This window comes from Cardiocondyla obscurior, unplaced genomic scaffold (assembly GCF_019399895.1).
Source record: "Cardiocondyla obscurior isolate alpha-2009 unplaced genomic scaffold, Cobs3.1 scaffold38_0_513239, whole genome shotgun sequence".
NCBI classification, from domain to species: Eukaryota; Metazoa; Arthropoda; class Insecta; order Hymenoptera; family Formicidae; genus Cardiocondyla; species Cardiocondyla obscurior.
This window is the reverse complement of record NW_027228789.1, coordinates 239,538-267,345: the sequence shown is the minus strand read 5'-3', so window position 1 is coordinate 267,345 and position 27,808 is coordinate 239,538. Positions and strand designations below refer to the sequence as shown.

At 40.1% G+C, this 27,808-nt stretch overlaps 1 protein-coding gene across 1 annotated transcript; it reads left to right on the top strand.

Annotated features, from left to right (window-relative positions):
- The first annotated feature begins 3,953 nt into the window (after nucleotides 1-3,953).
- On the top strand, nucleotides 3,954-5,156 carry LOC139112618 (uncharacterized). The gene is made up of 3 exons (XM_070673699.1): nucleotides 3,954-4,389; nucleotides 4,492-4,788; nucleotides 4,912-5,156. Exons 1-3 carry the CDS (start codon nucleotides 3,954-3,956, stop codon nucleotides 5,154-5,156), a joined length of 978 nt encoding a protein of 325 aa, XP_070529800.1.
- The last annotated feature ends 22,652 nt before the right edge of the window (nucleotides 5,157-27,808 follow it).

The following is a 27,808-nucleotide window of genomic DNA, read 5'->3' as shown; positions in this document are numbered from 1 at the left end:
GTTGTGTGCATAAAAATTAAACGCTCAGTATTCACTATGTTTTTGTTGCTGTCGGACGATTGTAATATTTGTGATTTAACCGCTAAACAACTACAACATATTCCAAAAATATTCTTATTACAACGATTTTCGCAACATATTGACTATTTGTGGAATAAGCTTCCTGAACACTTAAAGGCTGATTTAGATGTTCAACAATACCGTCGATGTTTAAAACATTATAATTTATCGAGTTATGAAACGCATGTTGACGGTCCTGCGCCATTAATAAAAAACTGTATTGAATGTCTGAGAAAATTGGGCGAGGCTTGTTAAACAGAGCGATTAACGCACTTCCGTTTGAATTGCACATACCAGGGTACCAGTTTTGTGGCCCAGGAACTCGATTAAACGAACGATTTGCCAGAGGAGATCGTGGAATTAATCCATTGGATGCCTTGTCGCGATCACGATATAGCCTACTTACGTAGCAACAATCTCGCAGAGCGCCACGTGGCTGACAATATTCTTGCCAATAAAGCGCTGCAACGTATTAACGCAGAAGATTCAAGTTTTGGTGAAAAGGCCGCAGCCACGACCGTATGGGCAGCTATGAAAGCAAAAACGAAACTTGGTATGGGCTTATGTGTAGCGAGGAAGAATACGCTGAAGAAGAAAACGGCGAAGAAACGAACACTTCCGATAGCAAAACGTGGTGGCGTTATACCGCTTCTGCCCTTACTGGGTGCTATCGGTTCGCTCGCCGGTGGAGCCGCAGGAATCGCAAAAGCTGTAAATGATAAAAAAGCCTCACAACGCCAACTTGAAGAAATGAAACGTCACAATTACGCCATGAAAGGTCGCGGTGTTTATCTCGCTCCATACAAACGTGGTGGTGGAGTTCGAAAAAATAATGGAAATAAGAAAGGAAAAAAAAAAACGCCGATAAGACGTTAAAACTTCCCAAAGGTGCTACTACCGATATACAGTTGCGACAATTAGCGAAACACATGCGCATTCCATATTTTAGAGGCGTTTTTATGCGTGACACTTTACCGATTGAGGGAATACATCAAAACGAGAGCGGTATTGTGAATTTAGATAAAGTTGAAGGATTAGGTACCCACTGGGTAGCATATGCGAAAAGAAAAAATCGCGCTATGTATTTTGATAGTTTTGGTAATCTTCGACCGCCACAAGAACTTGCTCGATATCTGGGGAATAATGCAACACAAATTGAATATAATCGCTTACCATATCAACGATATAATCAAAACAACTGTGGGCAATTGTGTCTACAGTGTCACGTGCTGACAAATTTAATACTTTAAATAATAAACTGTGGGAATAAACTTTGGAATGCAACGAAATTTAAAACCTATTCTATTTAAAGAACAATAAGTGACTGACACCGGGTGGGACCGAGCCGGTTACCATCGGGGACCGAGGCGAATAAGAAATATGATTTTATCGATCGAACATCAACGGGTAGAGCTGTTACTAATTAGTTATATTTAATTATCGATCTAAAATACCCTTCCTCCTTGATTTTGAAGAGGTGGTGAACCAAGTCTTTAGCGGGGACAAGGGGATCCACGTTCTATAAAAGAACGTGCGAAGAAGCGCGAGCAGTTAGTTAGTCAGTTAATTAATTAATCAATCAATTGTGAAAGAATACAGAGCATTGTGAATGAAGCGATTGATGGTCAGAAAGAGTTGTTTGATTCCGATTGAGTTTAAGGAATAATTGAGCGAGAGGATCAAGGAAGTTGAGCTAAAACTTAGAGAGATTGAAAGTAAAAGATCTTTGGAAAGATTGTGAGAGATTTTTAAAATTAATTGGATATTTAAGGTAAATATTTTATTTAAATAAATTGTTATTTGATAATTTAACTTTAATATTTTATTTTGATTTAACTTGATTTTGGTGTCGGAATTTTTAAATTGAAAAGAGTTGAGTTAAATATTATTTATTCCTTGGAGGTGTTTCTGTAGAACCTCGCGGACGAAGAGTGTCGCGTTGGGTTTGGTCGCTTCTTTATGGAGCGCGCGCAGAAAGATTTCCGAAGATTTTCTGCTGCCGCCGCTGAATGAATAATTTAGATTTTGAAATTTCTAATGAAGAAACGCGCCGGTAAACGAGTTCAAATAAAACGACTCCGATACCAGGTCAAGAGAGCCCTTGAAACGAAACAAAATCCTTTCTCCTTAATCCAGAAATTAAAACAAATAACTGAATTAAATAAACCAAAATATAAATTAATTTTGATTGATTTCCAGATCAATTATCCGAATTTTAATATAATTCCTAAAACTGATCCGCGTTTTGTGACTGTGTGAAATGACGGGTTCAAAACAATTTCGGTTTTAAATCGGTTATATTTAGTCTCTTTACAAAAGAAATGTTTGTTGTGCGCGACGGCGTCGCAAAAACTCTAAACGTGCAGCACGCGATTAAATCGAGACACTTGTCTCACGATACTCGACGCGTCGAGAAATGACAAATCGCAAAAAACCGGGGAATCCGCACTCTGTTTTCAAAACGACTGTGTGGCGACGAAAGAAACCGCTCCTTTTATACCGAGAAAAGGCCCAGAATTTTCGGGAAAGTGCCGGCGCCGATAACACGCTATTATGAAGTGATCTAGATCGCTTCAGATGAGTTTACCGGTGTGACCACGGCATAAACAGCTTAAAGGTGAGGTAACACGATGCTCACCACGGCGTGTCAAAAATATTGTTGCCGAGGCTGGCGTTGAAGCCAGCTGTTCGGCACGCGGGCGCGGCGTGATCCACGCGACATCGACTCGCTAAGCGGTGACCGCGACGGTAATTATTTTCCTTTCCGAACAGTGACTTACAGAAATCTTTATCTTTTCGGTCCAGACGATTAAAAGCAAAGAAATAATTTCGCAATCCTTGTCCGGTCCCGGGTAAAGTTCTTAAATGAATTGACTCAAAAACGGACTAAATAATTACGTTTATCAGGACGTGACAACAGTTTCTACAGACGATTGATACACAATTTAAGAACAAACATTATGCGCTGTAAACTCAGTATCAAACATGTCGCTGACGCTCACGTTATCGGGCAAAAGTGGTATCCTCGCGGTGAGCTACTTTCCCGCTATAGATTTAAGCGATGGAGAATATGAACTCGGGCTGGCTGATTTTGAAACGTATTTTACAATTCCTAATGTAAACTCATCAAATAATACATTCTATTTCGATAATGCTGATGATGATAATGATGGAGAAAGTATTACCATTCCCGACGGCTCGTATGAACTGTGCGATATTGCCGAATATCTAAAACGTACGCTCGACGAGCTTCATATCAATGATGTTGCAAAGAACGTGATTTCATATGGTAATGATGAAAAAGATTATCCTTTAACGATTAAAGCTAATAACAATACGATGAAAAGCGAGATTAAGTGTATTTATCAAATAAATTTTACCAAACCATACAACATTAAATCGTTGTTAGGTTTTTCATCAGATCGCATACTCGAGCCGTTACGTTGGCATGAATCGGACGCACCGATACAAATTATCAATGTAAATGTTATTCGCATTGAATGCAGTGTAACGGGGGGTGCATACAGTAATGGAAAACGTGTACATACAATACATGAATTTTCACCTAAGGTTCCACCTGGATATAAGATATCTGAAACTCCAACACAGATCATTTACCTTCCAGTCGTCGTACAAAGCGTTACTGATTTGACGATTCGCATTGTAGATCAGAACGGACGACTGCTTGATTTTCGTGGCGAAGAAATTACCGTGAGACTGCATGTGCGGAGACGACTTTAGTGTGAGATGCTCGTTTTGAATAAAACGTCGAACGTGAGACAAACTAAATACACAGTTTCCACCAAAGGGGTTCAATTATTGAAGAAAAAACTTACTACATCAAACGTAGAATTTTTAAAATCATTGGGTTTCATTGTGTGCAACATCTAAAAATGGCTGATATATTGATTATTGATGATAAGCCGATCTTTGACAATAGTATTGTTAAAATTGAAACTCATACGTACAACCCATATGCTAACACAACGTTTAGATATAGTGATGAAATACGGATACCAATACAACAACAAGATTTGTATACGTTGCCATGTGACAGTTTTCTCTATATTGAGGGAAAAATAAAAATAAAAAAACTTGACGATAAGTTAACAGCTGCGCTAGGAAATAATTGTGTAGCATTTATGTTCGATGAAATCCGTTATGAACTCAATGGTGTAGAAATTGATCGCAACAGAAACGTTGGAATAACTAGCACTCTTAAAAATTATATATCGCTAACATCTGATAATGCTGTGATGCTGCAAAATGCTGGATGGAGTGAAACATCAACTACGTCAGAAGGATTCTTTAATTTTTGTGTACCCCTCAGTATATTGTTAGGTTTCTGTGAAGATTATAAACGAGTGGTTGTCAACGCTCGCCATGAATTAATTTTAATACGCGCTCGCAATGATAATAATTCCATTATAGGAGATTCGAAATTAGAGCCAGAAATTGAATTGCATAAAATACAGTGGCGAATGTCTCATGTCATATTAAATGAGGTTAATAAATTATCCATGCTGCGAACTTTGGATAGTGGGCGATATTTAAGCATGACTTTTCGCTCATGGGATTTGTATGAATATCCTCTTTTACAGAGTACTACAAAACATTCTTGGGCCGTCAAGGCTGCAACGCAACTTGAAAAACCTCGATATGTTATCTTTGCTCTGCAAACCGATCGCAAAAACGTTATGTCTAAAAAATCAACCATTTTTGATGATTGTAAATTAACGAATGTGAAACTTTTTCTCAACTCTGAATATTATCCATATGATGATCTGAATTTAGATTTTGACAAAAAAAGATACGCCATTCTTTATGATATGTAAATACGTTTTCGTAAAGCTTATTATGGCAACAGTTCTTATGAGGCTTTTTGCAATGTAGCAGCATTTCTATCATATGGACCATTTGTTGTTATCGATTGCTCTCGACAGAACGAGTCAATCAAAAGCGCCACTGTAGACGTGCGATTAGAATTTGATTGCAAGGAAAATGTTCCTGCAAATACAACCGCATATTGTCTTATTTTACATGATCGCATAGTTGAATATAGTCCACTGTCTAACGTTGTGCGCAAGGTCTTATAAAATTGCTATAACAGCAGTTTTTATCATATATAAAGAAACAATTTTATCTACACATCATTATTGTTTCAAACACGCGTTCATCATGATTGCGCCAACGTTTGTTGATCTTCAAGGTTTTAATATTGGACGGCGATTTATTGTAAAAGAAGTTGCAGTGCTAAGAGAGGGTACTGTTCTAACTCATTACATCTTTAAAAATCCAGTGCCTTGGAATTTTTTAGCGCAATCTGAAAAATCATGCATTTCTTGGACAATAAAATATCATCATACATTGTCATAGGAAGAAGGAACCGTGCCATACAACATGGCAAAACAATTAATTACAACAGCTGTAACAGGTGTAGACGGTGATGAAGTGTCACGTCTTATATACGTCAAAGGATATGAGAAACGTGCATGGTTGGCTGATATGCTCGACGATGATGTTAGAGAAGATTACACCATTGAAACCTTAGACGCTGATTATGAAGATATTGAATCTTTAAATATTTTAGATACTATAAATACCGTGCGATGCGGAAATCATCTTACGCATTGCGCTTTACAGAATGTATTTAAAATATTCAACTGGTGGTCGCAGCGTCAAAAGGAATTATAAAGATGAAAAAATTTATGTTAACGGGGATGGCGATGAAGTGTAGCATCTTATATCAAAGGATATGAGAAACGTACATGGCTGATATGCTCGACGGTGATGTTAGAGAAGACCACATCATTGAAACCTTAGACGCAGATAATGAAGATGCCGAATCTTACAAAATATTTTAGATCCTATTAATAATCATCTTACGCATTGCGCTTTACAAAATGTATTTAAAAATATTTAACTGGAGCATCAAAAAGTTGTAAAAAATTTTAATAAAAAATTTTAATAAAAAAAATTTATGTTAGCGGATGGTGACGAAGTGTAGCACCTTAAAATATTCAATTAGTGGTTGTAGCGTCAGGAGGAGTTATAAAGATTAAAATAAAAATTATTTTTATGTAAAATTATGTTTTTTTTATTTTAACAAATATATAAAATATATAAAATATATAAAATATATAAAATATATAAAATATATAAAATATATAAAATATTTAAAACATATATAAAATATTTAAAAACATATATTTTTAATCTTAATCTTAATCTTAATCTTAATCTTAATTTAAATCAGGTTTTGGGGGCTGAAATATAATTATAAATTAAAAAAAATACAATTATAATATATTAAAAATATATATTAAAAATATATATATTTATTTATTTTTACCTAATTCCAACTTTTCGGCGCAAAGGCGATGTCTTCTTCCATGTTAAACAGGTTGCGCAGCCCGAAAACATCACCACCTTCATGGGGGCCCATCCAAATATATCTGTTATACTCCCTATCGCGACGGCGTTCATTTTTTCTCGCATATTTTTTTTTTATATTAATAAACCCTATTATATTGATTTCTTCCGGATCAATCCAATCCTAAAAATTAAAAAATTTAATTATTTTATTTCTACATTCTTTATTATTTAAATATATTTTTGTGTAAAAAGATGACTTACGGGCTGTACGCGTGGAATTTTTATTTTCATGATATGCTTTATTTGCACCTCATGATACGGTTCGCTGTCTATGTATATGCGCTGAAAAAAGTATTATGATACATTTTTTTTCATTAAAATAGTTTGTATTTTTACAGTTTTTACCCCAATCGCTGGATATGTCACATCAATGTGATTTTCTATACAATCGTTATAAATAGAATCCATTTTAAACAAAAACTTTTTATAATAAAAATTAGCTCACAAAAACTCAAATGCTTCACGACTGAATAGATTTTCATCTCACAGCCTCTCTTATATATACATTTTTGCATATTGATGCATTTTTAACACATGTCGATTTGACAGCATTTTTTAAATGATTCGCATGGGTATATGTCACACACCTTAGGATAGTAGATGATAAAAAATGCTTTCGTTTTCTTTCTGACAGTCTGTAATGCTCTTATTTTCAAAGAAAGATTCGCATGAGTAAGTGTTTTAAATGTTTATATTATATTTCAAAAAATGTTTATATTAAATATATTGTTTATAAGAAAAAAATATTTGCAAATTTATATTTTTAATATAAAATAATTTCACATTATGTGCAAGAATGCATCTTGAGTTTCAAACGTGTAGCTATAAGAAAAATTTGCATAAGTATATGTCGCATTTTTCGAGATACATCTTTTAAATGAAATAATTTCTTAATCTCTCATTGCATGATAAAATGCATCTTAAGTTTCAAACGTGCTAAACGCTGTAAAAAGATTCGCATGAGTATATGTCACACCTTCGGGACTGCTGTTGATAAAAAAATGCTTTTGTTTTACTTTCTGACTGTCAGCAGTGAGCTCACAGCTGTAGTCTGTCAGTCGTATGCTGATTTTTTCAAGTGTAACGTCTAATTTCTCTCAAATGGAAAAGTGTTCGTCGCTACTGCATATTCTTGCGCGTCGCGAGTTAGGGGATCGTACCCCATTCAGTACAGGCGGTGTGTGGTGTGGTACACACCAAAATCACAGTTTAGCTCAATTTAGCTTATATTTAGACAATCGCTTATGTGGTGAAAGCAGCCGTGGTGGAATATTAATATTACACAGAACTCTTCGTTTAATTCCTGAAAATTCCGTGAGTGACGAGCGCATATATGTACTTGATAAGCAGATAAACTTGTGCACCCACATAAAACAATCCGTTTTGGCGGACAGCGAATTGCTGCCGATAAAAAGAATACGACAAAATTAAAAAACGTAAGTTTTTATTGTATTTGTAATATATTAACGGTTGTTGCTAGCGCGGGGTGTTGTGAGGGGAAATAAACACGGGTTCTAACTCAGGAGCGTTGGGGAGGCGAGGGACGGGAAAAAATCCGCGATGAGAGGGCGCAGGGAGAGGTAGCCGTAGGTGGAAAATACACTGCTCAGAAGTGGCCATCATCTTCTTTACTTCCTATGTCGTTTTGCATCGATCTTTGGATCTCACGTTCGAAAAAGCCAAACCACGTTTTAAAGTGGAAATGTTCTTCGTCTCACCTGGGATTATCGACAGAAAAATACAGGTGTGTATATCTGTGTGGATTAAAGCTCTTCCAGAGATCAAATGGATCCCATGTAAGAGGTCAAAGTTTAAAGAATGGTTCTGTCTTTCTATCATAAAAAATTGTTGTTCATTCATTCTTAAGGAAAAGTACAATGATTACACACATTAAGAGCAGATAAAGAAGAAAGCTACTATTCAAATTGAGCGTGTGAGACTGGCTGATCAGATACTGTTTAAAGATAAGTGGTTGGGTGAAGCCATAGCTGATAGTCTCATGGATCTCGCTGGCATCTAACCTTACGTTTCGTCTCACTCAGTCTGGTTTGTTTCATTGTTTAAATTCATTTTTTTTAAATGATGATTTATAGAATGGTTTGCCAGTTTTTCAAACTAGTTCGTAAAGATCTCTATACATAGGAGTTAGTCATCATGGAGTTACCTGTTGAAATCATTCTCGTTCTAAATAACATCATAGGTCAAGAATTTACAAATTTGAGTCATTTATTTTCTTCACAGAACCCCTTCTGAAATACATATTGTATGGTGGTTGAATCATTCACATTATTTTGATACTCTTATATATAATGTTTAATGAATTCTTTCATTTTAAAGGTTCAGGTGCTTTCAATGAAAAAAAAACCACGATCTAAAATGTATTTAACCAACTAGATCAATATCTCATTCGCTACATATATACCTAAGATCTTCATCTGATTTGATCTTTGATCTTCTGTCATTATTAATAATTTAGGTCTAGACCAAACAAGACCATCACTCTTGCACATTCTGAATGATACTGAGTCCATTATGATCATGAAGCTATTAAGAAGAATTTGATTTTATTTATCTTAAAGTTAACTCATAACTGGTTCTTAAAGTTGCCTAAAAATCTGGTTTTCAGTAATCTCGTTCTCTTATCTATTCTACAATTTTTGAGTTTACATTATTTAAAAATGGATCTAAAAAATCATTAAGTTTTATTGGTACGTTCAGGTAGAACAATGCGGTTTTCATCACCTGTTCATAAATTAAACAAAAAAGGACCCCAATGTCAGCGGCTTCTGCGTTTGGTTGATCTTTTGTTAAAAACTACAATCCTTGGTTGTTAACTTAATTCAAAGCTGGATACTTGTATATGTCGTCACTTACCAAAAGGGAATGACTAGTTATTAACCCAAAAAATACAAAACAAACCAACCTGACTTTGAGCACTGCGTCAGTTATTACACAAGAACTATTACTTAGTTACAGGGATTTTAAAAAAGGTTTTGTCCATCCATTAATCTGTAGTAAAGTATAAAGAGAAGGCCTCTTTCCTAGTCAAGGCGTCTGATAGATTGTCTTAGCATATGATATTGAAATAGTTCAGATCGTTTCGATCTTTCAAGTGATATTATTTGTGTTTCAGTTGTTGGTATCATGGTTATTAAATGAATAAATATACCGTCTCTCCTTTCAATTTCTTTTCTTTCAAAGATACTTCAGTTCTAAATAATGGATAGAAATTAATAGTTCAAAGAAAGGTTAAATTGGTTTATTCAGTTATTCCGTGGTTGTCAGATCCCTCACCACACCTAATGTTAATACTGGCTTCCTGGATCACTTGAAAAGTCGTGATCAAATCAGCTGGGACAGGTCAGTACTATTGAAGAGATGCAGATCCTTCAGTGCCGCTCTATTATTAATCAGTTATCTTAAAGAATTCGCGCCAAATGTTAAAATCTTAGTTCAATCAGATCAGGTTATCGTTTTCTGTTCCAATGTATTTCTAATGGTCAAGTTGCTTATATGGGTTGCCACCGACACATGCAAGGACCACCTGTGCATCAATATATATTTGTTTTGTTCAGTCAAATAATGAAGTCAAATAAAAGTTTAAATAAAATACAAATAAATATCAATAATAGATATGTTGATTGTTCTAAATATAATTACCGTTTTCATTATACTTGAAGAAAAAATTCATCCTTTAATGATTACTTGTCAAAGTTTAAGGTCAGTCAGACCATATGGAGAAAAGGAAAAAAAGTGCAAGAATTAACAAAAGAGGTTATGGTAAATATCATTGGGAATTCTCAAATGTGTAAAAAAAAAAAAATTAAGTAAATTTGTTTTGATCAACTAAAGAAGAACACGGATCTCTACAGGAGGTGTATCAGATTTTAAGTCAGGCTAACAGCAATACAAATATTCAATCAGTTAAATGGTTAAAAAATTTTCTATATTCAAATACAATGTATGGCATTCATAAACCAACATAACTCTCCAGATAGAACAGTTAAATCAGTTGTTCAGTGAAATAACCTCAAAAGGGATCATCTTGCAGACAATCGATGGAATGTTAAATTCTTTTTAAAGATCAACTAAGCTTTTTATTCAATCTAATTGCATTATTAAAAAATTTGTTTTCAAAGTGTCAGTTTTCAGGAAGTTATTCTATTGACTCAATAATAAAATTATAAATGAAACAAGAAGGCTATAAATGAGTGGTTGAACAGGTTAGGAAAGAGAGAGAAGAGGATCTTCTGGGAAGGATAATTGAGAAAAGTTCAGATCGTGTAAATCTTATTGATTCTCAATTAGTTAGTCAGTTTATTTTCTATCACTATTCTTCTTCTCTCTGCTCGACCTTTCTCATCAACATCCTCTTATTCCACAGTCATCCTCAAGATCTTTTAATCCTCTGCTTCTTGTCTCTTCCTTATCCTATCTGTTCTCCTCTATCTCTGATTCCTCATCATAGCATGTTGCTTTCCTATCTGCTTCCCTATATTCTCCTCTATATATAAGACCTCTGAACTTAAGATCATCTCATTATTGTGCCTCTTTTGTTTCAGTTACATTTCATTCATCTTTGATCGCATCATCCTCCTCCTCTCAAATAACAGCAGTTCTTTCATTGCTTTTGTCATCTATCCCTCCACCTCTCAGCTTATCTTATTTCCATCTCTTGTTCCTCTATACATATTACTCTCTCTCTATTACGTCCTTTTTCTCGACTCCTGTATATAAATGTTTCTCCTCCCTCACTCACCCTTGCCACCTTTTTGTGGATCCATGCCAGTTCTTACTCTTTAATGTATTTAGATTATCACACGGTAGCTGTATCTTTACCTCATACAAACCGTTCTACTTTGTATATCGCTGCTTCAAATACATGGTTCCTTCAGTTCTTCCTAAATCTCGATCAGCGATCAACATCCTCTCTTTCTGCTATTCCTCTCTTTATGGATGAATTCGATTGTTTTTATCATACTATTCTTCTCTTACCATTCATATCTGTAGTTTTTTTCATCTTTTCCTATCTTTCTCTCTGTGTGTTTCTTATTGGTAGCATTCTGAAGATGGCTCAGTTCTCAAATATATCGAAGAAATATTTCTTGCTTTCACAAATGGGAAGACCTCGGATTATCGCCGATCGACAGGGCGATGAACCTCATACAATATTCAAATAGCTCAGGTTGACTGACCCTCCGGTCAGCCACCGCGGCGAAACTCGCTGAGGTTCAGCTCGGCGGAATATATGAACAACGACAATCAAAGAATGCGTCGCCGATTATTCTGACCTGAAACGTGTGCCATCGTCAGCTGTATCATGCCGGAAAATAAGGAGTCCTAATATTTTGAAAAGAAGACTTTGTTAACCACCGGCTTCTCGTTGTGGCGACATTCCGGCAGAGCGGATTGCCAGCACCATGCCCGTTGTAACCAGTTTTGAGCAATTACATTCGGATGCCTCTTATAGCGGCCGCGACCGCGTCCAGATCCACGATCCGCTGATGTGGCGATCCGACCATGCCTGAGAGGATGATTACGTCCACGCGCCAGTGATTGTTTACCTGTAATGGATCATGATTCGAAATGTGATGAATGATGCGTCTACAAGGTGAACGATCACAAAAAAAAGATGGAGAAGCATAATCTCTTGGTCAGGCTGCTGTGAGATGTAAACCGTCCACAGGCTCATTTACAATGATCTGGATCAAGAAGTCATATCCCTTTTTCTTGGAGGCTGGCTAGTTCTCACGTGGAGGCAGTTCACTTTACAGAAACACCTTTGATACCCGTTCGCTACAGACCGCACCCAAAGAAACGAAAAAACAGGGTTACTATGATAAATACCACAAAGAATGATTGTGGACTCCAAAAAAGAAAGATTCAAAGACCAGTAGCCATATACCTGTATGGTTAATCAGACAAGTACCGGTCCTGGCGTGGTTGCCATCGCGTAATTGCGCGACACCGTCAGGCGCGAGTCTCGATCAGGTGAGCTTCGTTAAATCACGAACAGGTCTCCTTCTGCTGTTCTTATCTCAACAGTTCTTCTATCATTCTACTATTTGCCTCCATTGTCTCACTTCTTTGTTTTTTTTCTGTCAATTATTCATCTCTCTGTTTAGAAAGAAAGTTCCATGCTGTCTCTTGCTTCTATCACCTCTGCCCACCACGTCTCGGTTTCTCATGCTGTCTCTTTCTTATCTTGAGGCTCATTCATTCTCTCCTCTTATGCACTCATGCTTTATATGATGTCCTAATCAGGATGCTTGTGGCCTAGTCTAAGTGTGATAATGAGCACTGTCTTTCTTCCCAGTTCTACTCTCTGTTTTATTAAATGCATTTGTGTATGTAGTTATCTATTGGCCCCCATCTACTTTTTCTAAATCCTTTGCTATAGCTTTTTCGACAGATATTTCTTCTTCCATCTCTTATTAGTTTTCAATCAACAACAGTGCATCATTGTATCATCATCAACTCTTTTGACCCTGCTTGCTTTCTGCAGTTCCTTTGTCATTATTACTTTTTCTCAGTTTTTGTTCACATGTTTTCCAGCATCAGGATCGCATCTCTTTCTCCTCCTGCACCATATTTCTCCATGGTGTTCGTTCTTCAACAACTTTCTCTTTCTTTAATTCTTTTCATCGTTTTTGTGCTTATCCTTCTCAGTTTGTATCTTCAAAACTCTTATTATCCTCTCACTCTGTTGCCACACTCTACAGTTCTTCTTTGTTATTTTGAGAAATGTTTTTCAAAACCTCGGACTTTAAACTTGACCCCTTCACTTATTTCTCTTTTCCTATGACTCAGATGTGGCTTATCAGATGTTTTATCTTTTATCTTTATCAGTTCTTACATAACATAAATTACTGCAGTTCTTTGTGCTGCCTCCTCAGTGTTGATTCGTCTCATTGCCTTTATCTTCCCTTCGATCCATTGTTTCGTCTGCTGTTATGCATCTCGTCCACCGCCCCTCTATCGCCGGTTTCGTGTTCTATCATATCTCCGTCTGATCTCCTCTTATAAGTGTTTTCATTCAGTTCCTCGTTTCAAACAACCAGTTCAAAGCGTCTCCCTTCTTCCCATGTTCCTCCTTATCCTCTTGAAATCTTTCTTAACAGTATCTCCATCTTTTTCAATATTCACTTATTTGTACCTTTTCGTTTTATCATTCTGGAAGAAATGGGTCCGGTCCACCATATCTCGATCTCATTCAATAACTGTCTCCTCGTTTCTGTTACATGATCACTATGTCCTTGTTGCCTTTAGTATGTCCACATTTGTTGTGTCTGCAATCTTTATTTCAATTGGATTATCTGTTTCTCCAATTATTTTATTGCAAGTTTTATTATCCATGTTGTTTTTCCGTCTTGGGTTTTCTTATATTATGTTTATCATTTATATACCTGTACCATGTTCATTCTACTTCCACTCTGTTCATAGTTAGTCTATATTCTTTACCTATCTTTCTTATCAAAATCCCGGTTTTCAGCAGATTGTTTTTCCTCCTCTTTCGTCATTGTATACTATTAAGTTCCATAATATTGTCTCTTACCATCATGTTATAGATCATCAGTTCCGCCTCTCTCTATCACTTTGCCTTCTCCAAAATTAATATCAGCGCACTTGTTCTCTATGAACTCTTCAGTTTCATCTGCTCTATTCTTATATAACCTTGGTACTCCTCAATGTTAACATTGTTGATTCTCTCTTAGTGTTATTACATCTTTTTCTTTCCTACCATGTCTCCAACGGGTTCTTATCAATATTCTTCAAATCTCCAGGAATTTTTTGTCTGTTCCTAAGCCTTACATTCAGAATGTTGTCCTTGTTTCTCTTTGTCATATTTTTTATCTTTTTTACATATATTACATATCTCACTCTGTTTCCTCATTTGCTCCCTCTTCTCCAGTTTCTCATCCACATCTGCCTTTTTCTTCATTCTCTTTTTGTATTCTATATCTTTCTCCCTCAGTTCTTTCCTTTTCCCCTGTTTTCCTTGCTGCTTCTCCCTCTTGGTTTGACAAATCTTCTGTGGTTCTACCATAATTTTATCAGCCATTCAATTTTCTTTCATTCTTCTGCAGAACAGCTTCTCCCTTCTCTTACAGTCTTTTCCATCTCAGGTTTCTTATATTTTCTCTCTTATAATCTATTCCTGGATCATAGAATTACATTCACATGTTTTCTTGTTTAACTGTTTTCTGTACTTATGTGATCTAGAATTATATTATTGTTTCATCTTGATTTTTATTTTATCTCTATACATATACCTATATATATCTATATACATATCATATATTTCTTTCTTATATATCTCCATATATATATATACCATACATATATCATCTCTTCCACACCTATACCTGCATATCTCTCTTTTCTTATATATATCACATCTGTCTCACCACATATACATATATATATATACCCTTATATATATATATATATTGTCTCTATCTCTATACATATATCTCTCTTCTGTCTCTGTATATATATACTTCTCACTATACCTTGTATGTATCTCTTATCATATATCTCTACTCTATGCCTATATATGCCTCTCTTCATGTATATATCTCTGTATATCATCTCTATATATATACTCCTCCCACCATATATATATATGTCTCTTATATGTCTCTATCTCATCTCTCTTTTTCTATATATATATCATATATATATATATATATATACTCATATATATATATATATATTATCTCTCCTATCTTTCTCTATGCCATATATATACTCTCACTCTTCTTCTATACTCATGTAGCTCATCTGTATGTTCATGCCTCACCATCTCACTGTATATCTGTCTATCTCATCTCACTCTCTGTCTTCTATATATATCTCATATATATATATACCTCCTTCATATACCTCTTATATACATATCTTTATATTATATATATACCATATACATATATATATATATATATATATATATCTCCTGTATATATATATATCATACTCTCTCTCCTTGTGTCATATATGTATATATATATACCTTCTTATCTCTCATATATATATATACCACCATACTCTCTCATCTATATATATACCATATATATGCATATATATATATTATATATACTCATATATATATATTACCCATATATATATATATATATATATGTCTAATATTATACCCATATATATATACATGTATGTATTACATATATATATTTGTCTCTATCTCTCTCATATATATATATCTCTTCATATATATATATATATATCCTCTCTCTGCATACATATGTATATATATATATCTATCCATATATATCTCTTCATATCTCACCATATATATACATATATATATATATACTATTTTGGCTCTCATATATATATATGTTCTATACATACATATATACTTATATATGCATATCTATATACATATATACCATACTATATTCTTCATATATTCATCTCATCTATATATATATGTCTTGCTCTCTCTATGTCTATATATCATCTCTCTCTCTCTAATAAGAAATGGACTGCTGTGCTTAAAGGAACATAAAGCATTATTGTCTTATAAGAGATATAAAAGCATTATTTTTCAAAAAAACTCACTGGGCTTCTTCTTCTTTTTCTTCAGTGATAATGGAAAGGAACATCTCATGAAGAGCCTTAAAAACATAGGCTGTTTCTTTGCCAAACGACATAGGCAGCTCCTGCGTTAAATAACCTAGGCCGTTGTGCACCTGTATTTAAATACTAATAATAATTTAGATAACATAAATTTAAAATTGTAAAAAGTTATTTTACAGCCTAAAGAAAACGATGAGATCGTTCAAGGAGAATGGTTCAGTGATATCCACATGGATCATTTTAACAATCTATTAGAAAATCATTCAGATTATAAACCTGTTTCGACATAACGGATACAATTACCAGAGACAATAAATGCTGTTCCGCCAAATAAAAAACATATACAAATATTATACAGCCCACAACATTGGGTATGTAGTTAATACAATACAAAACATATATTTATCTATGTATTTATTCAAAATCGTTTAGATGGTTTGGAACGCGGATGTTAGGAATTAATTATGTTATGCAGCTCAATAATTTCACCTTTTTTTTCTTGGTTCTATTGAAGCACAATACACAAAGTGTTATTTCGCTGTTAAAACAGCACACGATTGCACGCGGCGTTTAAAATATAAGAAAAATGCTTCTTGCGAAGCTCCACACGATTGCACGCGTTTGCTTTTGTACGCAATATAAATACTTATCGCGATAAATAAGAAAACTTTAGATTTATCTCGAAAGTATTCCGCGAAGCTAGAGAACTTATCGGAACGGCTGTAAGGAAATTGAAGTAGATGTATCTTGAGCGGTTCTGGATCACTACGTGTTAGTGTATCCGTGTGACCTATGGCGAGGGGTAATGACGTCACGCGGGGAGGGGGTTGTTAATCGTTCCCTCTCGCTCGCACTCGTTCGCGCCGCCCATCATCTCCTCTCGCTCGCACTCGTTGAACGCATGGAGCGGTTCTGGATCACTACGTGTTAGAGTATCCATGTGACCTAGGGCGAGGGGTGATGATGTCACGCAGGGAGAGGGGGTGTTAACGGTTCTGGGTCCGTGAGACCTAGGGCAAGGGGTAATGACGTCATGCGGGGAGGGGGTGGGTATTTATAAATCACCCCTGTGTCGGCGATTCTAGGAACGAATTGTTTAGAAAATAATAACATCATCGAAACTCTGAAATGCAATATTATTTTTAAAAATGATAAGCGTGTCGTCGCGCAGCGGCATGTTTACGCGGCATCGCGACTTTCAAAGGAGTCGCGATTTTTTCAAAGGAGTCGCGATTTTTTAAAAGGGTCGTGTGGCGTCGCGGCGGCAACGGGCGGCGACGGCGGCGGCAAGCGGCGGATCGCAAGGTATCGCGCCCAGCGTCCCCTCTCGCTCGCACTCGTTCGCGCCGCCCATCGTCTCCTCTCGCTCGCACCCGTTGAACGCACAAGTGTCGCGCGCCCAGCGTTTTCTCTCGCTCGCACTCGTTGAACGCAAAGTATGGCGCGCTCATCGTTCCCTCTCGCTCGCACTCGTTAAGCGCCGCCTATCGTTTATCAACGATTCTTTTATGCGCTTATACGATTCGAATGCGGGTGACGCTGTACACACTCCCCGGGTAATCGCTCCTCCTTATCTTATTTCTTTCTCTCTCAGATACATACGTTACATACGAACAAGGCGGATTCACGAGGTGGACTTACGCCTCACAATTATAAGAAGATGAAGGATGGAATAGAAATAATTAAAAATGTTACATAAAGACTACAAAGTATATATTTTTCTAAATATGCGATACAATATATTTCATTATACTGTTTTCTTACACATTTATTATAATCGCAAGCATTTCACAATCTATAATTTGTTGTTCGTCGAAGGAATCGCTGCTGCGTACAGCGCTCACCGCTTCGGTACGACTTCTTGATGCGGAAGCGATTTTACAAAATTGCTCGTATTTGTCGTCGATCTTCGGTAGGGCTTTGGTGAGTACGTTGAATTTCAAAGCGACGCAATCATCAAAATCCAACATTCGCGTGAACGTAGCCTCGGTCATAGCCATACGTGCGTCGAGAGATTCAAGTCGCACAAGTTTCATTTCATTCATATAGCATATTCGCACTGTGAGCGAACCTATGTTCAAACAGTCGTATGGTTGCTTCGGTCGATCGCGAAGCATATTCTGAATTGTCCATCGATGCTCGCAGAGTTCCTTCCAGGTGTCAAGCAACATCGACAATTCATCTCCTCGATTATCGCCTACGATGATCTCCACAAAACTACGCGGACCAACGTTCACGCCGATCTCGAGATATTTGTATCCCGTGCGGGTCAGCGGGTATCGCCTGCATAGTAAGCGCGTCACGTATCGTTTCGGTGGATCGCTGGAAATTAAATAAGAACAATCGTGAATATTAATATATTAATTTTAAAGTAAATAATTTTTATAATAAAAAATACTTACTCGTGAGATGAGGAGGGTTCATTACCGCAATCAATTCGACGCACTTTGTAGCAATTTCTCTCGGTGTAATACATTGTCGTATTCGTAATCGTAGACGTAATCGTAGACGTTGTCGTAATCGTTGCTGCTGTTGCGGCCAAAGCGAAAAATGTACTGATCGCACGATCAGAGGGTACCTCGAGTCGAGGACGGTTGTAAAAATCCCCTCTTTCATTATTTAAAATTTTGCATAGAGTGGGGTAATATAAAACGCAGTTAGACAAATTATCGGAGAGGGTAATTAAGAGAAAGTGATTGGTAGAAGGTAATTGAGAGAGGGTAATTAGGAGAGGGGTAAAATAATCCAAAGGCGCAGAAGTATAAGTATAAAAAAAGTTTATTCAAAATTATACATTATCATCATTTTGACGGTTACGCCACCAATTGTACAATTTAAATACATTTTGCACGGCGCAATTTTTGGAATGTCTCCTACAGCGGAAAGTATTCGAATCGTTTAAATCGCTAAGTGATTCAACATGTTCGAAATCATCTTCAATATTTCTGACGATCAGATTGTCCGTGTAGAATTTGTGACCATCGTCATAGTCGCCGTAGTAATCCTCTTCAAGCATATCTCGCAGCCAATCGCGTTTCTCGAGTCCTTTGACGTATACGATGGCGTGATCGTAGCAATCTTCCTCGTTTTGTAGGGCCCTGATGATCTGGCGTTTAGCCTGATTGTACGGAACGTCCCCGTCTTCCCACGCTATACCGTGATGATTTCGTACCAACCAGGTAACGAGGCGTCTGTCGTCTCGCGATACAACACCCCATGGCATAGGCTTTGCAAAGACGTAATGCGCAAGAACGGTACCACCTCGCAGCACCGCCGCTTCCTTCACGATGAAACGTCGTCCGATGGGATATCCTTGGAGATCGACGAACGTTGGCGTGGACATGATGATGATGATGATGATAACGATGCGACTCGATCGGAGGAAATTTCGTTACTGAACACGCGCGAGCGTATTCGTCAATCTTTTAATTTTATCCCCTCTTTTCCAAATTGTATTACTTTTTTAAATGCTTCGAGACAAAATCCGTCACGCGTTCCTGAAGTCGTTCGCTTCGCGACTTCTTATCCGTTTGCGTGGCTACGTCAACCACTGTGTTTCCCGTGGATGTCACTCGATACGTCATTCCTCTGTTCAATAAGTGATCCGTCGGTCTAGGATCCGTTTGCGTAGCTTTATCTTCCTTCATGCGACTCGCGTTGTCGCACCAACAAGACGGTTGATACTTTGATGGTTTCATGACGACGATGACAATCTCTCTCTCTCTATCGACGTTACGCATACGACGGAATGGAAGTGAATACGCAACGTTCGTCGATTCACCGCTTTATATACACACGTCGAAGATCATTTCTACGTGATCTTACGTACAACGTTGGTCAACGGATTGTATTGAACCAAACGATCGTGTATGATGAGACAGTAAGCCGTGGTATTTGGCGCTACATTGTCCTTGCATTCAAACTCTAATCTCACGTCCACGGTAGCGGTTTTAACCGACTCGTTTTGACGCGAGCAGTCGATGATGACGAACGGACCGTTGAGCAGAAACGACGTGACGGTGAGATTCGGTTCGAGATACTCATAGCCGTAATATTCTTTGCAAAAACGCGCGTACGCGTCGTAGAGAATCGCGTATCTACGTTTGCCAAAGTCGAGGTTCATATCGTCGTACGGGTAGCACTCTGAATTGAGATAAAGCTTCACGTTGGTCAGTTTGCAATTGTCGAAACGACTGTTGTCTTCAGACATAACGTTTTTTCGACCCGTCTGCAGAGCAAAGATAATGTATCGAGGTTTCTCGAGTTGCGTGGCGGTCTTGATGGCCCATGAGTGTTTGGTCGTGAGTTGCAGTAGCGGAAACTCGTACAGATCCCATGAGCGAAAACCCATACTGACGAATCGGCCGCTCTCCAAGGTGCGCAACATCGCCAATTTCTTTACTTCGTTCAAAAGTACATGAGGCATACGCCATTGTATCTTCAGCAAGTCAACTTTAGGCTCGAGCGCGGAACTGCCCACTAGACAGTTGTTGTCGTTGCGCGCTCGTATAAGAATCAATTCGTGACGAGCATTGATCACGACGCGCCTATAGTCTTCGCAAAATCCTAGCAGCATGTTGAGCGGTACGCAGAAATTGAAGTAACCGTTCGCATTGATCGTGGGACCGAGCCATCCCGCGTTCCGCAGAATCACGCTCCTGTCGGATGAAACGGTCGCGTAATTTTTCAGCGTGCTGGTTACGCCAACGTTTCTGTTACGATCGATCTCCACACCGTCGAGCTCGTATCGTATCTCATCGAACATGAAGGCGATACAGTTGTCCCCAAGGATCACGTCGGCTCCCGCAACCACCTTGCCCTTCGTTAATTTTCCCTCGATGTAGAGAAAACTCTCGTGCGGCAGCGTGTACAGATCTTGTTGCTGTATCGGTATTCTTATCTCATCGCTGTATCCGAACGTCGTATTGGCAAACGGATTGTATGCGTGAGTCTCAATCTTGACGATTCGATCGTCGAAGACCGGTTCGTCTTGGATATTCAGAATGTCGGCCATCGTTTAGATAAAATTATTTCGCACAGCGAATCCGAGCGATCTCAGAAATTCAACGTTTGTTTCGGTTAGTCTTCTTCTTCTTATCCTTCCAACGCTATTTACAGCGATATGTTGTCGCGGTTCAGGCTGTTGAATCGTACCAGTACCGAAACTGATCGTCGTAACGCGTCTCGTTTCGTTCGGTATTAACATGCCACGTTATCGTTGTCGTTGTCGTTGTAGTCGCACGTGCAATCTGATGGTGATCTCCTCTCCGCGAAAGTCGAGCGGTCGTCCGTTTTGGTTGGTGACGCGTATCGTGAGATCCGTAACGTATCGCACGATGATCGGTAGGTAAATGACCTGTGTGGGCGTTTCCGTGATCTTATATCCCGGTGGCACTTTCGGTGAAAATTCATGAATCGTGTGCACGCGTTCGCCGTTGCAGTATGCGCCCGCGGTTACGTTACATTCGATGCGAATAATATTCAGATTGATTATATTGATCGGTAAGTCGGACTCGTGCCACTTTCGCGGTTGCAGTACGCGATGCGGTGAGAATCCGAGAAGCGGTCCCAACGAGTTTGGTTTTGAAAAGTTCACTACGTACGCGGATTTGATCTCGCTTTTCATAGTGTTGAAGTTGGCGCGAATCGCTATCGAGAAATCATCATTCTTCTCATTCTTCTCATTCTTCTCGCTCTTCTCATTACGATTTCCATCGACGGTGTCGCGTTGTCGCGGCATCGCGTGTTTCAAAAATTTGTCTATGGCCTGTATCTCGTACGATCCCTCGGGAATCGTAATTTCTTTACCGTCCGTGCCATAGTAAAATTTGTTGTTCGTAGAATCGACGTTCGGTATGGTGTTGTAAGTCGCAAAGTCCGTGAGACCGAGCTCGTAATCACCGTCACTGAGATCCAACGCCGGTGAGTAGCTCGAATGGAGAACACTGCTCCTACCGGTTAACGTGAGCGTGATCGACATGTTTGAAGTGATACTGAGGCAAAGTGCGTCGCGACGTCAGTTTTTAAACGTAATCGCGTCGATTGTACTTAAAAAACGTAGACACAGCTGTCCGCAGATACTCTGATCGTACGTTTGATAAGATCGTCGATTGTACTCTATCGATGAGACGTTGACTCCGAGATATCGCACCAATTCCACAGGCGGTCGGAGATTACCGAAGCCGTCAAAGTACGCGACGCGATCTCCCCTTTTGGCGTACGCTACCCAGTGAGTCCCCGGACCCGTCACGTTATCCAGGTTCACGATACCGCTCTCGTTTGTACGTGCGCCACTCGTAGGTAGGGCGTCGCGCATAAATACACCTCTGAAATAAGGAACGCGCATACGTCTGGCCAGATGATTTAATTGCACGTTCGTAGTAGCACCCGTGGGCATTTTTAACGTCTCTTTTTTTTCTTCCTCTCTTCGCAACAGTCGTACCTCTGCCGTACCTGTACGGCTTGAGAGAGAGACCCCGTCCACCGTTGTACGGGGCCAGATGTACGCCGGATCCACCGGCTGCTGCGCGCGCAGCTCTTCTCTCATTTACAGCTCTCGCTATACTCGCAGCTCCACCGACAAGCGATCCGACTGCGCCGAGAATCGGAATAATCGGCAGCATGCCGCCGCGCTTTGCTGTTGGAAGCATGCGTTTTTGCGAATCGTACTTCTCCGCCTCTTCGTAATCGTTCTGTTTCTCACAGTCCTCAACCTCTTCCTAGTCGTAGTAGACATACCCATGCCAATTTTCGTTTTAGCTTTCATCGCAGCCCACACGGCTGCTGCGGCGGCTCTCTCACGTAAGCCTGAATCTCTCGCTATAACGCGTTTTCCCGCTCTCTTGGCGAGTTCTCTGTCCGCTGCGTGTCTGTCCGTGAGATCGTTGCTTCGCGCGTACGCCAAGTCGTGCTCGCGACACGCTTCGTCCAACGGATTGATGCCTCGATCACCTCTCGCTATGCGTTCCTTCAATCGAGTTCCCGGGCCACAAAATTGATAACCGGGGATGTGCAGTTCGAAGGGAAGGGCGTTTATCGCGCGATTCAACAGACCCTTGCCGCAGCACTTTACTTCCGACGAATCGGTAGACGACGTTGACACTCGCCGCACTCTCGGATTAACGGAGCAGGTCCGTCGATGTGCGTTTCTTGCCAGGGTTGATTGTAATGCTCGAGGCACCTGCGGTAGGTTCGAACCTCCGGATCTTCCGTCAAGTGCGCGGGAAGTTTGTCCCACACGTGATGAATGTAATCACCGCAAACGTGCAGTAACACGTCCTTTGGTATGGTGCTCAACTGTTCCGCGGTTAAGTTCAACACGTCAAGAGGATGTTTCAGCGCGAGATACATATCGATTAATGAGCTATTCGCAGGTTCGCGCGACTATAAATAGGCGCGCGAGCGGTTGTCTCCGTACAGCGGGGACAAGATGCGATTCGTGCGACAACCGCAGACGATACGCGTCGCGAATTGTGACGATAGATTACGATTAATGGATAGTCTCGAGGGAGAGAAAATACGCAGGCACGGTGAGATGCTGCCAAACACCGTGCGCGCGATCGTGTGCGGTCCATCAAACTGCGGTAAAACGAACGTTCTGATCAGTCTGTTGGAAAGTCCGCACGGTTTGCGTTTCGAGAACGTGTACGTGTACTTGAAATCGCTGCAACAGCCCAAGTATCAGTACTTGGAACATCTGCTGACACCGATCGACGAGATAGGCTATTTCACGTTTTCCAACAACAGCGACGTCGTTCCACCGAGTGAGGCACTTCCGCATTCGATTTTCATCTTCGACGATATCGCGTGCGACAAGCAAGACGCCGTGAGGGAGTACTTCGCGATGGGTCGTCACTCGAACGTAGACTGCTTTTATCTGTGTCAGTCGTACGCGAGGATACCCAAGCATCTAATACGCGATAACGCAAATCTGCTTATTTTGTTCAAACAGGATGGAACAAATCTGAAACACGTGTACAACGATCACGTCAACACCGACATGTCGTACGACGAGTTCAGCGTGTTGTGTCGCGAATGCTGGCAACGCGATCACGGTTTCGCGGTGATCGACAAGGACAGTCCGCTCGACAACGGGCGATACAGGCGAGGATTCGACGTGTTCGCGGTACCGTCGAGTTGATTTAACAGGTTGTCGAAATCGCGCGACATCCAGTCATCGAAGACGCTTTGTCGAGAACAGATCGGAGGGGATACAATCGATTGATCGATATGACGGGGAAAGATGACAACCACGACGTGCGCGAGCGTGAAAAGATTACGCGGGAGATCGAGAAGACGAGCGAGGCGATTCGCAGAAAACATCGAGCCATAAAAACCGACACGATCGACGCCGACATTGCGTCGGAGAAGCGTCTCAAGCCCATCGTCGAACCTCTAAAACGGATGGTTGAGACCGTCGAGGAATCCGGTATCGCGGTACCGAAGATGGAGTTAAAATCGGAGCGTTTGACGCCGAAACTGGAGCGACGATTGTGGTCGACATCAAAACCTGAACGGCGTTTAAACGTCACGTTTGACGATTCGTTGTCATCGGCAACGTTGGGTGATACGATTGTAGCTAATCCGTCATTTGGTGATACGACCGTCGATTCATACGTTACGACCGAAAACGCCGAACCTCCGTCGACGCCACGGCCCCGGACATCAACGCCGCGGTCCGGCATATCGACGCCGCGACCTGGCGTATCGACACCGCGACCCAGCGTATCGCTGGCAACGATGTACCTTGAAGCGGCGAGCGGTGACAGAAGAATAAATATCGACGACGTTTTCGGTATATACTTTGACACAAACAAAGTAATGCTCGGAAACAAACACGTTGAATTCGACCATAAGAACGACGATATAATCATCGCTGGTAAGAGATATCCTGGAACGGAAGGTCTGTATGAGTTGATTTTCAAGAAGGTACCCGACGTAACTGCTTACACCGAGGCGGATAAACGTCACTACAAAAGCATACTCGAATCGACGAACGCGCATAAAAAAATTTCAGCGACGACGGTCGCGTCATGGGTAACAGAGGCTCAAAGTATTTGAAGGTGATCGCACCGCTGATGTCGGGCGATTCGGCCAAGAAATCGAGAAGAAAAAGTTCCGGTAAAGGATTACCTCACCTCATGACGTTGAATGATCACGCGATCGACTACGTGCACTGGGACGATCCCAACGAGCTCGTGGATCGTCTTAGATTGCTGGATGCTTCGCGTCGAGCCGGTCACAACGCTCACGACAATGAAATTCTGTCAATTATCGAGGAACTGCGTGAGGCTGGTTTGATTATAAATTAATCGACTGAAGGAATCAAGCGACAGAATCGGCGTGCTGCGGGACGTGATTGATCATGTCTAAATCACGCAAGTCTAACGACACGGGTCCTGAGAGGAGGCGACTTGTCGACGAGTTACACGCCCCGGCGAGAAGAAACTTTCCGCGAAGACGCGTCGTGGTCAAGGGATACGACGATTTGTGGCAGGCTGATATCGTCGAGATGCAACCGTACGCGCGTTTCAACCGAGGTTACCGTTACATTCTCACCGTCATCGACGTACTCGGCAAGTATGCGTGGGCAATACCGCTGAAGAATAAAGGCGGCAGCGAAACGGCTGACGCTTTAGCGGAGTTGATGCGAAAGAGCGGGCGATGTCCGAAAAATTTACAAACCGATATGGGAAAAGAGTTTTACAACACCGACGTACAACGGCTCTTCACGAAACGCGGTGTCAATCATTACTCAACGTACTCGGTGTTAAAGGCGTCAGTAGTTGAGCGATTCAATCGCACACTCAAAAACATTATGTGGAAGATGTTTACGCTCAACGGCAATTACGAGTGGTGCGACGCGCTACCGCGTCTCGTAGACGAGTATAATAGGCGCAAGCATCGAACGATCGGCATGCGGCCCATCGACGTGACACCTGAGATCGCCAAGAAACTTCTTGACACCGTGTACAGCGCGATAAAGATAGCCGCTCCGGCCAAATTCAGGGTCGGTGATAAAGTACGCGTGAGCAAGTTTAAAATGATTTTCGAAAAGGGATACACTCCAAATTGGACCACCGAGGTTTTCACGATCGTCAAGGTGCAGCAAACCAATCCAGCAACCTATCTGCTCGAGGATTATCGCGGTGAGGCGATAGCCGGAGCGTTCTACGAGCATGAGTTGCACCGCGCGACACATCCGGACGTATATCTGGTGGAGAAGGTTCTGCGTAAGAAGGGTGACAAGGTCTACGTGAAATGGTTGGGATTTGATGGATCACACAATTCATGGATCGACAAAAACAGCATCGTTTAATAAAGTTTTTTTATTTTTTACACATGTATATGCGATTCAATGTATTTAAAAAATAAAAACTATATACTGCATAGATGTATATCCTTATTATTTTACACATTTATATGCGATTCGATGTATTTAAAATAATAAAATATAAAACTGCATACTACATACTGCATACTACATACTGCATACTGCATACTACATACTGCATACTGCGTACATGTGTACTGCGTACATGTGTACTGCATACTGCGTACATGTGTACTGCATACTGCGTACATGTGTACTGTATACTACATACATGTGTACTGTATACATTAACGCAATCTATAATACATTAACGCAATCTATAATACATTTGATACATCTGTAATACATATATAATTATAGAGGTATGCGATAATGACCCCATGGTAAGGTGTTGGTCGAGTCTGGCACGAGATATCGCTTGTCATCATACGGACTCAAAGCGATCTTTGTCTCGGATATGGTGTACACTTGATGCAATTTCGATCTTACGCACGATTGGTCGCGAGTCATAGCAATCTCATTCTCGAGACACTTGACATAATCGTCAAACGTTATAGTTCGCGCCACGACTCCACTCTTTACACCTTTTGCTTTTTTAGTGTCACTTTTACCGTCCACCTTGATCGCGTACATTTTCGCTCTGAGTCCTACAAATTCTGTAACAATCGCACCGTTGCACTCATCCTTCATTAAACCTGGTATTTTTTTGTTCGCGAGAGGCATACCGTACGCGTTATCAGGTGGATAGTCGCTCGTGTCGAACCGAGCGATATCACGCTTCATCATCTCGTATACATCGTCACACTGGACGCTGTACACGAGACTATCCGTGTCGGTATACATGACGCTACATTTGTCTCCAAAAGTTGGTAACATGTACTCGTGATGAAACTCGTACAAACACACCTTAGATATGTCGAGTATGGACATACCAACGTATATCGGCTTAGCGAATTTTACCTCGAGTTTACGCAATTCCACAGCCACCAAATTTTCCGCGAATACACTTCTACTGTGAAAATTAGGTTTGGCGATCATCGCTTCCACACCGTACCGACCGTCCCACTGCGAGAGCAATCGAACGTCGACGCGATTTCGTACGTTCTCCATCGTTTTACCAAACACCGCATTGTTCATAAGTTTAAACAAATTTTTCTCGAAATCATTGGTCGCGCGAGTTCGATGTCGCGTGTTGAGCTCGATGTAATCGCGCAACCATGCTGACTGAGTGAATCGCAGCGCGCGGTAAACCTTGATGACGCGAAGACCATGACGCGTGCACAGCTGCAGATTGCGATAGTGTATGATGTATCGCTTCTTATCGTACAGCGTAGCCAAAAGTTTTTATCATGTTTTACCCCGGTGGTTTCTCTCGTGTGG